Source organism: Sebastes umbrosus, chromosome 3 (assembly GCF_015220745.1).
Source record: "Sebastes umbrosus isolate fSebUmb1 chromosome 3, fSebUmb1.pri, whole genome shotgun sequence".
Classification (NCBI taxonomy): domain Eukaryota; kingdom Metazoa; phylum Chordata; class Actinopteri; order Perciformes; family Sebastidae; genus Sebastes; species Sebastes umbrosus.
The window spans coordinates 19,519,894-19,533,389 of record NC_051271.1 but is presented as its reverse complement, the minus strand read 5'-3'; the positions used below and the strand labels follow the sequence as shown (position 1 = coordinate 19,533,389).

The 13,496-nt window shown below is 41.2% G+C and overlaps 1 protein-coding gene across 1 annotated transcript in view; it reads right to left on the bottom strand.

The window, feature by feature from the left end:
• Nucleotides 1–821: 821 nt before the first annotated feature.
• gna12a (guanine nucleotide binding protein (G protein) alpha 12a) overlaps nucleotides 822–13,496 on the bottom strand; it is a 29,106-nt gene continuing 16,431 nt past the window's right edge. The window contains exons 3-6 of the mRNA XM_037765026.1: nucleotides 6,971–7,021; nucleotides 6,677–6,877; nucleotides 6,154–6,360; nucleotides 822–3,437 (exon numbers count right to left, since the gene is read on the bottom strand). Coding sequence (XP_037620954.1) covers nucleotides 3,276–3,437; nucleotides 6,154–6,360; nucleotides 6,677–6,877; nucleotides 6,971–7,021 — 621 coding nt within the window. The 3' untranslated portion in view covers nucleotides 822–3,275. The remainder of the gene's footprint in view (nucleotides 3,438–6,153; nucleotides 6,361–6,676; nucleotides 6,878–6,970; nucleotides 7,022–13,496) is intronic.

Genomic DNA, 13,496 nt, shown 5'->3' with positions numbered 1-13,496 from the left:
TAACCATAGCAACAGTACTTTTTCTTTACGCTACATTACCAGCTGACTGTCACTGGTGAAACAGGGCTGCAACTAGTGATTATTTTCATCGTTTGGTTATGGTTTTTGGCCACCTAGGGGCATCGCAACAAGCTGTAAACACACAACAGTGACACACACTCAGTAGCTACTTTATTAAGTACACCTTCCTAATACTGGGTAAGACCCACAAAACAGTCTTTCTTCATGGCGTGGATTCAACAAGGTACTGGAAACATTCCTTAAAGGACGGGTCCATTATTTTGAGTTTTTTAAGTTTTTTTTTATATCATTCTGTAGCGTCCCAGTGGTGTTCCTTGTGTATTCAAATCTGACAATTCAAATTTTGGTCAAAGTATGTATGTTTTAGCATCAAAAGATCTTCTAAAAGCGTTTTCCCGCGTGACCTGACGTAGGTTTTTGCATGATGCTGCTGCTACATGTACAGTATACAGTATATACATCATTATAGTCAGTGTTAATACACTGACTATAATGATGTACATTACGTACTGTAACCTAGATGGTGGTCGGCACGCTCCCAGTTTGGAGCTGTGTAAACGACACGTTAGTTCAAACAAACTAACTCATCGATGCAGCAGTAGACCAGCAACTCCCCTGTTCCTGCGAGGTAAAATGACTGTTTTGTGAATGGAGTCTAGTCTGGTTGCTTTGAAGAGAGCGAAATAACGGCTTCAGTTCCCTGTCGGAAAGGGCTGTCTGATGGCGACGAAAACCGGTGAAAATATTCTAAATATAGCGTACACTAAAACTGATATTGATTTTTTTTAGGTGACTAAAATACGCTTTTCTGCTGCTCCCATCCACAGCTGCTTTACCTCTCCGTCAGACGGCTTGTTCCAACGGGGAACTGAGGCCGTTATATCACTCTCTTAAAAGCCACCAGACTACATTCACAAAAGCAATAATTTTACCTCGCAGAACGCAGGAGTATACAAACAACTCTGCTTCAAAAAATCCGAACTAACCCTTTCAAGTATTTCAAAACTTAGCACAGCTAACTTTGACTCAGCTAGTGCTAGCGCTCACATTATTCATAACCTTATTGATTAGCTTCAATGAGCTTACTTTGGTTACCTACGTCACTGCTTTTTGCAACGGCTGAGTGGGCGTTCACATTTGGAAAAAACAGAACAGAACACAGATGGACCCTTCCTTTAACGAACAGCTGTACCTAATAAATTGGCCACTGAGTGTATTACCACCATAAAATGTTGATATTAGAAAACAGTTACTTATTAATCCATCATACAACGGAGGAACATTGATATGGAGTTTCTGGTCACCTCATGAATGTAAACCCAATATTCACTCCCCTTTTAAATCTGTTTTGGTCTCCACCAACTCCTGAGAGAAATATCTGGCTTGTTAGCTGCTAGATGCTCCACTATGTTCACCAGCTAACTGCTAACTGTGTCTGTCTGCTGTTTGGTAGCAGGTAGTTTAAAGTGGGTTTATCAGAGCATTTTTGCTGAAAGCAGCTGCCTATTTGAGTGAACCAAGTTGCCAAAACAATGAGCTGAAAGACGATAAAACTTTCTTTAGAGCTGAGGGGAACAGAGTCGTGTGATAATTCGCTCTCGGGTTCATCGCTACCAACGACCCCTTTCACATTTTTTCCATCGTTAATATAAAAGTATTCACTAGTGCAGCATTAAAATGTCAGAAAATAGTGAACACATTTTCCTAGAGCCAAAGGTGACATCTTTAAACGACTTGCTTCGCCCAACAAACAGCCCGATAATTCAAACACATTCAATTCACAATAATATAACACAGGAAAAACCAGCAAACTGTCACATTTGAGAAGCTGGAACCAGCATGTTTCATTGATTAATGACCAATAATTGACTATCAAAATAGTTGCTGATGAGTTTTCTGTCGCAGCACTACCTAACCAAACACACTTTATAAAAATGGATGATGTTGTAACTCAGAGGTGTCCTTATATAAAAAATACCAGACTCGGTGGAGGAAAGAAACCTATTGTGTATCATCTGCATAAGTGTTTTTGTTCCATCTGGTTTGTTTCACTCGTTTGGTGCCAACTGCTGGGTAGACTTCCCACCCCGACTGCTACAGAGATCCTAAATGGCCGCTGACAACATGGGAATAAGGTCATTTACAGTTCAACCATGCTGTTCCCTTCACGTTTACAGGACAAAAGAGTGAGTAGTGTAACCGCATACCGAAGCCTTCTTGTAAAGGGGATACTTATCATACGCCTCAAGTTAAGTCTAGGCTGTTGTGGTGCTTCTAATGGGATGTTGGTGGGAAATAGAAGAAAGGCATTGTGGGATAGAGATGAACCATAATTCATGCAGGACCGGGAGCTGTGTGTTTCTGTGTTTCTTCAAGCTAAGGAGAGTCTCTAATTTGAGCGTGTACTGTTTCTGCCGGAGAGGGAGGAAACGAACAATCGGTGTTTTGTGCCAAGAGGAGAGTTATAGGATACGAGGGATAAGACTTGTTATCTGCAGCTGTTCATAAACAGTTAAACACAAGCAGGGGAGGAGAGGTAAAGATAGAGAGAAGACGCACAGGAGGGAGCACGAGAGAGGCTCATCTCTTTCCTCTGTTAAAGTTCATTGACAGGAACACTTGTGCAACCTTATCACATAACACAGCATATGACTAGTATGAGCCCAAAACCCTCACCCCTCTCCCTCCGTCACGTGGACGTTAGGACAAGGCATTCTTCTTCTTCTTCTTCAGCTCGCTCTAAACTTCCCTTCATCTTTCTGTCTTTCCTCCCTCCTGCTTCTTGCTCACACAGCTTGATCCAGCTTCAACCGGCAGCAGTCTGACTTTTATGTTTAGTGACAGGGCTGTCAATAGTCATATATATATATATATACATCTGAGGAAAAAAAACACTTTCAGTGCTCATGTCATGTAGTTGGTGCTTTTCTCTATTTTTTTTCTTCTTATTTAAAAACATTTTCTAACCTGTGTATGAAGGCGAGAGCTACAAGAAGGTGACTGTCTTTCCAGCTTACACACATTTATACAGGTTAAATGCAGGGTCTTGTCCTCTGCGACCCTCACAGTTTCCACAGGGGCCGACGGTAGGCCAACAGGTCCAGAGTCACTTCAGGGATCCACAGGTTCAGAGTCAAGTTAAATCCATTGACTGCTCCACAGGTCAGTGTTAATATGCACGGGTGGGCTGCAGTGTCCTCCAGGCCTGGATTCCTGGCTGGTTTCACAGTTTACAGTCGTCTGCAGCGCGAAGGTCACTGCAGCATGATATCTTTGAGGTTTTCCTGCAGGATGGTGTCCTTGACGGCGTGAAAAACAAAGCGGATGTTTTCTGTGTCTATCGCAGTGGTGAAGTGGTGGAAGAGCGGCTTTCCCCGGTTTCTCCTCTTGCGGCTGAACGACTGCACCAGGAACGCCTGGAAGGAGCAGAGCAGGGACACTTTAGTAACCGGGTTACAGTCAGCTTTCTAAACTGGATCTCTTAAAGCTTCAGTAGGCAGAAATTGGCAAAAATTCCATAATAACCTTTCAGCATATTGTAATTAAAGTGTTCTGAGAGAAAACCAGACTTCTGGACCTCCTCGTGGCTCTGTTTTCAGGCTTTAGAAAATCTAGACTAGGCCAATCACAGGTCATTTCAGAGAGAGAGCGTTCCTATTGGCTGGGCTCCGACTGGTGGGCGGTGCTTGGTATTTCCTCAACAGATCTCAACATGGCTGCTGGGTCACAAACTTTCTCATTTTACAGCTAAACAGTACGCTACAAGATGTTTCTGAAAACATTTGAGGCGATAAATAGGCATTAACGTAACTGAATACTGATTCATATTTGATCAGCGCGGCCGAGTTTGACTGTTTGATCGGAGTTCGCGAGTGATTGACAGCTGCTCAGAGACGGTAGACTCCAGCTCGGCTCTGATTGGTTGTTTTCCTCCGGTCTGTGAAATCCTGCAGATACCGTTAGAAGCACCGGAGGACAAACGCACATGATTGTTTTCAGATTACCTGTCTCATGCACTACTGTCAGGATATAGTGACCGTTTTATAAAAATATTTTTTTTGAATCATAGTTGCTCCATTTCTACCCACTGCTGCTTTAAACATGTAGATGAGAAAAGTCGATCTCTCGGCCGTGTAACCAGCTTTCTTATCTGCTTTTTACATGTGTGCATGTGCGTGACAAAGACTTCAGACAGAGAAAGAATCTCTGAGGGGCAGCAGACGGGAAAGATTATTCAAAGTAGCGATGCATCCTTATGTTAAAAATATTTCCATTTAAATAAGTAATAATATCCAAGGTTTCTAGAGCTGAGTAATTTGCACTGAAGGGAAAAGCTGTGCGCTCCCTACACTCACTACAGAGTCTGTCTTTTCTCCTCTCACTGCACTGTCAACCCTTCACAAACACACTCCTAAAATAGTCAGCAAGCCTCGTATTGTATCACTCCTAAAAAAGTAAAAGGTGGATCCCAAGCAATGGATTGACCTGCTGCGTGTATGCGCATATACAGTGACAGATTACTACAGTGAATGTAAATGTGTTTCTGGCATGGCAGCCTGGTTAGAAAGTAGAAAAGGGCGACACACCATCAAAACAGTCAATGCCTATAGAGCTCCACTTTTAATTCGAATATCACTGCTGACACTTCTCAGCCAAAGGCCTTCCTCAGAACATGAATAGTGCTAACGGCAAGTCACTTACATACAAGACAATTAAGGCAATGACCTAATTATACCCCCGCGACAACGTAGTATATAGCGCTCAACGTGTCTGTCCGTCCTTCCGTCCGTCCTTATGTCACACTTTCGTTTCCGGAGCAGAACTCGGAAACTATTTAACTTATAGAAACTTCAAATTTGGTATGATGGTTGACAGTGTGGTCTAGTTCCATTAGTTCCAAAAGGGCAAAACCTTTGGTCCTACTTTAGTAGGGGTCAAGCAGTGATCGGGGGTATGTGAGCCATGCTCACTTTTGCCTTGTTCAACAGTGTAAACTCTCAGATAGCCACAAGGAGCAAGTAAAGGGACAGAAAACAGAGAGCCAGGTTTAGAAACTCTAACAAATCTAGTATAGAAAATATGAATACAAGAATACAACCTCTGTAGAGGGCATCAAGATTCAAACATCATTAAGAGAAAGGTTAAAACTATCTTTAAAAAGGACATATTACGCTCATTTTCAGGTTCATACTTGCATTTTGTGTTTTTCCTTTGCAAAGGTAGTTCTCAAGCTGTGGGCGATATATTCTAATGAGCCTGCATGAAGGGGAGCCAAATCTGAATGGCTTGTTGAATCACATGTTTTCTGATCTAAGCAGCCCACAAAAAACGGACTGGGTTGTTTGTGGGTTGGTAGGCACTCCAGACGCCCAGATCTTTGAGCACAAGCACTGAAAAAAAAGTGAGTTTTTCATGTCTTTCCCGAAGAGAGATGCAAACTGATTAGTATTTTTGCGGTTGAGCACACTTACTGTCTTTGTTTGGATCAACATTTCTTGAGTGCATGTTAACACACTGACTGAGAGTCTGTGTGTGTAAATTGTACATATTCATTCCCTTAATGTATATGTATGAGTGCATGAAAGCATACTGGCTTTAAAACAGCAGTGATTCAATGTAACGAAGTATATCTACTCAAGTACTGTACTTAAGTACAGTTTTGAGGTACTTGTACTTGTTGTTGGTGTACTTGTTACTAGTTACTTTGTGAATTTAGGTTATTTATATAAAATATAAGTAAACTAAGAGGTTATTATCATATATTATTATAAGTTAAGCCACCCAGAAGTATATAGGGTGATTAAAAATGAGCTCCACCATTACCAGCGACAACATTGAAGTGGTGAACACACAAATGCATCAATAAGTATAATTTAATAATATAATATACATGTTTCTGAAATGGGGTATTCTGCATAATGAGTACTTTTACTTTTGGTATTTTACGTATATTTTGATGCTAATACTTTTGTACTTATACATAAGTAAGATTTTAAATGCAGGACTTTTACTTGTAACAAAGTATTTTTACACTGTAGTATTGATACTTTTACTCAAGTTAAAGATCTGAATACTTATAATAAATAACCTCTGTGTTTTCTGTGTTTTCTGTGTGTGTGTGTGTGTGTGTACCTGTACGTCCTCTAGCCGGCGCGGGTCTCCTCTGAACTCGGGGAAGTTCTTGCGGATGTCCACTGTGCGAATCTTCTCCACCAGCAGGTCTGTTTTGTTGAGGAAGAGGATGATGGACACGTTGAGGAAGAGCTTGTTGTTGACGATCGTCTCAAAGATATTCATGCTCTCCACCAAACGGTTCGTCCTTCGATCCTCCATCAAGACCTGGAATCACGCGTATGTACACACACACACACACACACACACACACACACACAAACAATTATCATTTTTTTGATTCAGTTAAGGATTCAGTCGTCATCATATGACTTGTTGATTTGAACCGGAGCCACAACTGAGGGAACAATCAAGTTTCCTCAGCCAACCACAAAGAGCGCTTTGTGTAAATCTCAAATGTTGTCTCTCAGATGTTTCTTGTCCATTTTGTAACTCTAAAAGTCTAGAGAATAATGACCAGACTGTCTCACTGACCTCCTAACAACATCAGCGTTACATGATCGTAAATGTGCTTGAATGTTACCTGATCGTACTCTGACGAGGAAACCATGAAGAGTATCGATGTGATCCCGTCGAAACACTGAAACCACTTCTGCCTCTGGGACCTCTGCCCTCCGACGTCCACCATCTTGAAAGGAATCTTCTTGATGACAAAGTCGTGCTCGACGATGCCTTTGGTCGCCTTCCTCGCGAACAAAATGTCCTGCTTGCTTGGGATGAAGTTCTGATAAAGAGCAGATAATATATTTTATTACAAGTTGAAAGAAGTGAAGAAATACAAAGTGCATTTAACATTTAACGAGTCACTGTGACTCACCATTTGACCAATACGATCCAAGTTATCCAGGAAGTACTTGACTGACTCACTCTGCAAACAGGAAGGAAAAAAAATCCATTAGATTAGACACAAAATGCAACGAGATCCCTTTCACATCTACGTTGTTTGGGCCCGACAAGTGGGTTACCTCTGGGGTCTGAAAAGTGAAGCCAATGCAGAAGTGCCTTAAACTTGCATTCTTTCTAACAGCCAGCAGGGGGCGACTCCTCTGGTTGCAAAAAGAAGTCTGATTGTATAGAAGTCTATGAGAAAATGACCCTACTTCTCACTTGATTTATTACCTCATTATGGTCTCAATCGGTAGTTTCAAATCTTCTTCAATACAGCATGATGTTCATGTAGTAAATGATCTTCCCATTTAGAGTCAAATAATAGACCATAAAGCAGGGGATGCTTTAGGGCGTGGCTACCTTGTGATTGACAGGTCACTACTACGGCGTTGTCCGGTCTGGGAGTTGTCTGCGTTTCCGTCTTACAACTTTAACCCTTTCACAGTGTGTTTTCAGCTCATTAAAGTTAGTTATAACCTTTTTGATCGTCTAAAAAACACCTTATTCAGCATTCAGTTGTACTTAGCTCCGCCCTCTCGTGTCACTTCTGGTTGCAAAAAAACAAGTATTGGGACGTTGATTTACCTCAAAAATATTGATCCTCTGATTTACAGACGTCTCTATATACATCCATGGCCACATACTCATTGTCGTTTACAGTCCAAAATGGCGGCAGCGCTACCGCAACGCCATCTAGCGGCTGTTGTCAAAAAAAGCACTAGAGTTTCGTCTCTTTGCTTCAAAACGGCAGTCCACAAATCAATGGATGACATCACGGTGACTACGTCCACTTCTTATATACAGTGTATGGTGTCAACGCTATTTTGGATGGTTAAGACTTTCGGACCAATTACAGGAAGTTCTGGCAGGCCAGTGTCATGTCATAAGAGTAGCATAGCTCCTTAAAGGAATATCTCAGTATGTAGTGTGTGTGGTCAAGAGAGAGAGTGACGGTGGATGCGCTCAGAGCAGACAGCTGTTGGCGATCGGAGCAGAGAAGAAATTAGCAGTAAAGTTGTAGTAAATGTTCAGTGTAGGTTTCAGTTTGTTTCTGAATAAACATTGCAAGTGTCATAAATAAGTGTGTCTTGCTTCTCAACTGCTTCATAAATTGAAGGTGGTTAGCCCGAAGTGAGCATCAACGTCGGCCCTGGATGCAAAACAAAGTCTCCCCTGTACTTCCCAACCGCGGTCTGGAAGCTGAAGCAGGAATGGTTGACAGTCGAAATCGGAAAAAGGAAAAACAACGCAATAAAACAAAATAAGTCTCAGCAGTAGCACATGAGGAGTGGAGGAGTCCAAGTGTTTAATTGACAGTTGGTCTGAAAACTTTAAAAAGAGTCAGTTGGAGAAAACTAAAATTATTTTTGGATATTAGATTGCGGGAGAGCCCGTCTACAGTCAATGTCAAGTATAGGGAAACAGAGTTTACGTAGGTGAGGACAACAGGACGTATGTAAGTCATGTAGAGCTCCTTAGTGTGCTCACATAATTGCAATTTGAAACCAAAACTAACAGGAACAAATGTATATCTAATGTAACAAAAAAAAGACCCTTTGTTTCAGACCTTGATTTGGACTATCAGATGTGAAAAAGCCCCAAGTTATCGACCCAATCTAAAAGATTCAAATAATCAAATTTAGAGCAATTTAATTCCTTGTATTTCTTCCTTATTTGAGTCACATTTCGTGGAATATTTCGTCATACTGTGGTTATTGATTTAATAATACATCAACCGATGTCTTCTCCCCAATCAGCTATATAGGACAGAAACCATGTGACCAAACATAATCATATCAGTCTCATTATAATTTGCGTAACATACTCTGCTACTTGTGAAGCGACTTTTATGGGCAGGCTTGACGCACAGCACAGTATTGTGAGCTAAAGTGGCTCAAGTGATATAACTGGTACAACTAACCCATGATTTTATCAGTGTGTTGTCTCATAATCACATTTAGTATGCTTATTTGTTAAAGGATTTTTTTTTATCTTGAATGTTACAAGGCAGCAACAAGGAAACTGACATGACTCTATGAAGTCTTATAAACTAACATTAAAGCTGCAATAATGCAATAATTACAAACCTACACCCGACTCTTTTGTTCCTCTCAGATCTACGGAGCATTTTAGTGTCTTTGAGTGAATTATTTTGTTTTTCTGACCCACAAACTCCACTCTCATCGAGCTTGTTTCCAGCAGCAGTGGTTGTTTTTTTAAAGGTTCTCTATATGATACTCAGAGCATTAATATAGCAGCAAACGAGAAACAACTATTTGCTATGTAAAGATATAGAGGAGTAATGTCTACCTGAGCAGAGAATGAAGTCACTCTCCCGCTGTGTGCTGTAATCAGAGCTTCTCTGTGCTTTGTTGACATAGCCAGGCCGGCCGCGCGTGACTTTTAAGCCTGTGTCGTGTTTCCATTGCAGATATTACCCCCTAAGTATAGACAATACCATCCATCAGGTCTATCTCAGATGATCGCCGTAGCGGCAACGCATTAAACTGCCATGACATCAACTTCAGTGGGCCACTTGCTGAATCATTTCAATGGCAACCAAACAGAGAAACATCTGCACTTCGTCACTTGTGCGGGGCAGTGTACAGTGTAGTTTTGCGAGCTGACATTTTTAAAAATCTGGGTCGAGTGAATTAAAAAATGGGGTTGCTATTGACGGCACCATGGCTATTTAGAAATCGCTGGTTTGTGCAGGATGTCCGATTATCCGCTAGTCCCGATTTTCTCTGATCATTCAGGGGTCTGCAGTGTTTTGACTCGAAACCTGGAACCTCGACCAAGGTGGTGCTAAAAATTTAGTGGCTCTATTGGTACCATCCACAACGATTGCTAATGAAATTGCAAAAATAACCGTTCTAATGTGTAATGAACTGAACTGGACTGCTTGCTGAAAATGTACCATTAGTGCATGAGAGCTTGCTCCACTGGTTAGCTCATGTGCGTAACCTATGGTGACGTTGCAGAAGCATAACACTCACTCCTTTAGGTAAAAAACGTTAGCTCTGTCAGCACTGTTGCCTTTGATTTCACTGTGAGCGCTGTGTACATCGTTAGCTGCGAGCTGCCCGCTCAGCTGTATCGCGACAGCTGAGCGGGGACAATAGAAAATGCTCCCAATCTCGCATGTGCTCTGATAAACTGGTTGTACCTTGTCTTTCCGGCACTAAATAGCAGGCAGACAAAGTTAGAGACTAGCTGGTGAACATAGTAAAGCATTTAGCAGCTAAAGACCCAGATGTTTCCCTCAGGAGTTGGTGGAGACCAAAACAGAAGCAAAAGGAGAATAAAAATAATGAGTGGCCAGAAACACAACTCCAAATGAAAGCTAATTTTGCTCCGTGTCTGCTGGATGTATAAATAGGCAACTGTTTGCTAACACATTTGCCATAACAACTTTATAAGGTGATAATATGCCAACCTGCTGCCAAAAATCAATTAATGCAGCTTTAAGATTAATGAAACCCACAAAGACTCGACATCCCACACTATAACAACTATTTCCACTCTCACACACTTATTTATTTGTCTTGAAAGTCAGAAACTAGCACACAGTGCATGAGAAGTGAACAACACGGTGCATGAGAGGAAGACCATGATTTAAGTTGCATCACAAGTCAACCACTGAAATCCCTCCGGATCAAGAGCTTTAGTTACTTCACTGGAACTTCACTACAACTTCACTTCCAGGACGTGATGTCCTGAGTCATAAAAAAATCAAACATGTTTACAATAACTGAGAGATTGAGCTGAAAATCAATTAGCTGATTCTCGAAACTTGAGTTGTGTAATCGCATCACAGTGAACATAACGTCTGCATTCATTTCTGTCACTGCTCAGCTGTTGTTGAGCGGCGATGTGGTTTCACTGCAGTCTGATCTTCACTGTAATGGATTACAGAGCTTAAGGAAAGTTTTAATAGGCTGCTAATTGATTTTTATACTGTTTTGGAAATGAATGGAAAACCAGCGAGCGCCTGAAACGAACAGCAAAGGTGCTCTCGGTTTTCTAAAGCACAGCAGCGTGATTTGCAGAATGGTTTTCTGTGGTGTTAGGTACGTGTGATTTGTAGTAAATGGGCTAAAACTGAAACATTATTTTTTAGAATTCTTCTTTGCACTTGTGATTTCTGACAATAGTTTAAAACTGAATCTCTCTCTCTCTCTTAAACACACACACACTCAACAGGAAACAGCTGTGTGTGTGAAAACCGTGGGGAGAGACATGGGGGAGGGAGGGATTAGCGAGTCAGACAGAACCTAGTTACAAACACACAGACTTGGGCCTGACTACAGTATCGCATTATTCCTCTTTAAACCTCAAACTTTTTCTCTTTGCGTCAGACTGAGCGAACAGAATCAGTGCTAAATTCATCTCTGCCGTCGGTCCCTGACATGTCGCGTAACAACCGGGAAATCCCCCCCTTGTGCGGGTGAGATGTGACCCCGTGACCCCCGCCGCTGACCTACAGTGTCACAGCAATAGGAAATACAAAGCCGGGGGACTCTGATTGGTTCTGCTGGACGTGAACAGGAGAGGGCGGGGGGGTGCTGGTCGCAGGGAAAAGCAGGGAGAGGGGAATTCCCAGAGATGAAGGGATACGCAAACACAGACAGAGACACACACACGTGAGCACACGCACACACACACACACACACACACTAACACATAAATCATGTCCACAGATGATTTAACTGCCATCAGCAGAAATGAAACAGCCTGATGCAGTGGAGTCGTCGAAACTAAATATCAAAATGAATGCATTTTATCAGGCCATGGATGAGTTTTAGTCCCTTGTAAAGCAGATCTATAACTAGCAAAACTCTGTGTGTGTGTGTGTGTGTGTGTGTGTGTGTGTGTGTGGATGTGTGTGTGAGTGTGTGTGATTGAGTAAGGCTGGAGGAATGTCTCCATTCATGGCGTGTATGGGCAGATTAGGGGCTTTATTACAGCAAAGACCTGAATAAGCTCACATTCTGCAGTGTGTGTGTGTGTCGGGGGGGTTGTGTGTGGGGCCACAGGTATATGTGTGCCGTGTGTGTGTGTGTGTGTGTGTGTGTGCGTGTGTGAGACTGGGTGTGCCACGACTGTTTGACCACTGCAGTCCTGTCACCACAAAACTACAACGTATTATATATACAGTATTAACTCACTGAATGTAGAGAATAAACATCTCAGCTATAACTAAACAACTCTTTACATTATCAATTAATGTGTTGATTATAACAGATTAAACATTTAGTCCATAAAATATCAGAAAATAGTGAAAAAGAAGACATTGAAAAGTTGAAAATCACAACAAGAAGAGTCCAAGGTGATGTCTTCAAATTGTCCAACAGTCCAACGTACATATATATAAAATTTTTCAACCAATTATAATGTTTAAGAAGCAAATGTTTGGTATCTTCTGTTTGGTAAATTGTCAAAAATGCTGTGTGTTGATTTGTTCTATTATCGCTTCCAAAAATCTATCATGATATACCGGTAGGCTATTTCATATCTCGATAACAATATATATCATGATAGTATCATGATATATATTGTTATAGCATATAGTTATATATTGTTATAGCATGTTTTCAATAAATAAATAAATAGTTTATATGAAATAACCACATAAAGCCACGTAAAACCTGTTTTTCTGCGAAGTAAATACTTGAAAAGTAGTAAAGAGTATTTTCTCATTTTAGCAGTGCAAAATGAACAAAGCAGTTTCAAGTGAAATTATAGAGAAAAAAAAAACTATGTTTACGTGCATGAACAAAAATACGGAGTAATCAGATTAAGACAATAGTTTGATTGAACTACACCGGGGTATTCCCACAAGCAGAAATCTTATCAACTCAGATTTTCTGAGAAATCTTAGTTAGTATGTGCTTGTTATTATCAATTTAGACGATGTAGTTGTATATCATGATATCTCGAGAAAGATGCTGGTCTATTGTACATCGATTTTGGAGGTCCTTGACATGAAATAGTTTGAGATTGCTCCTTCTTGAAGGACGATAAATGATCATATTGAATTATCGCCGAGCCCTACATGAGGCCCATTGATGTTTGGTCCATCACACACATAAACACACACTCACACACATGAAGATGTTCGGAGAGAAAACCCATAGAAAGGGAAACACAACACCCAAACCCAGAGACACAGACACATATTTTTCCACTCAGCAAACACTTGTAGATAAAGTTACATACTGTACATACAGTAGAGCCAATGTTAACTCATGAAGTACAGCAGCAGCCGCAGCAGACTTCCAGGTTGAAATCTCATATAGTCGGCCATAAGAGGGGGGAGTGAGTGTGTGTGTGTGTGTGTGTTTCAACATTTATAGCCTCTTTACATCTTCAAAGTCCCCTATACAGTCTTTACTCATACCTCCTTTATTCAGGATGTCTGTGCTGCTGAAGACAACAGCAACAGTTTACTG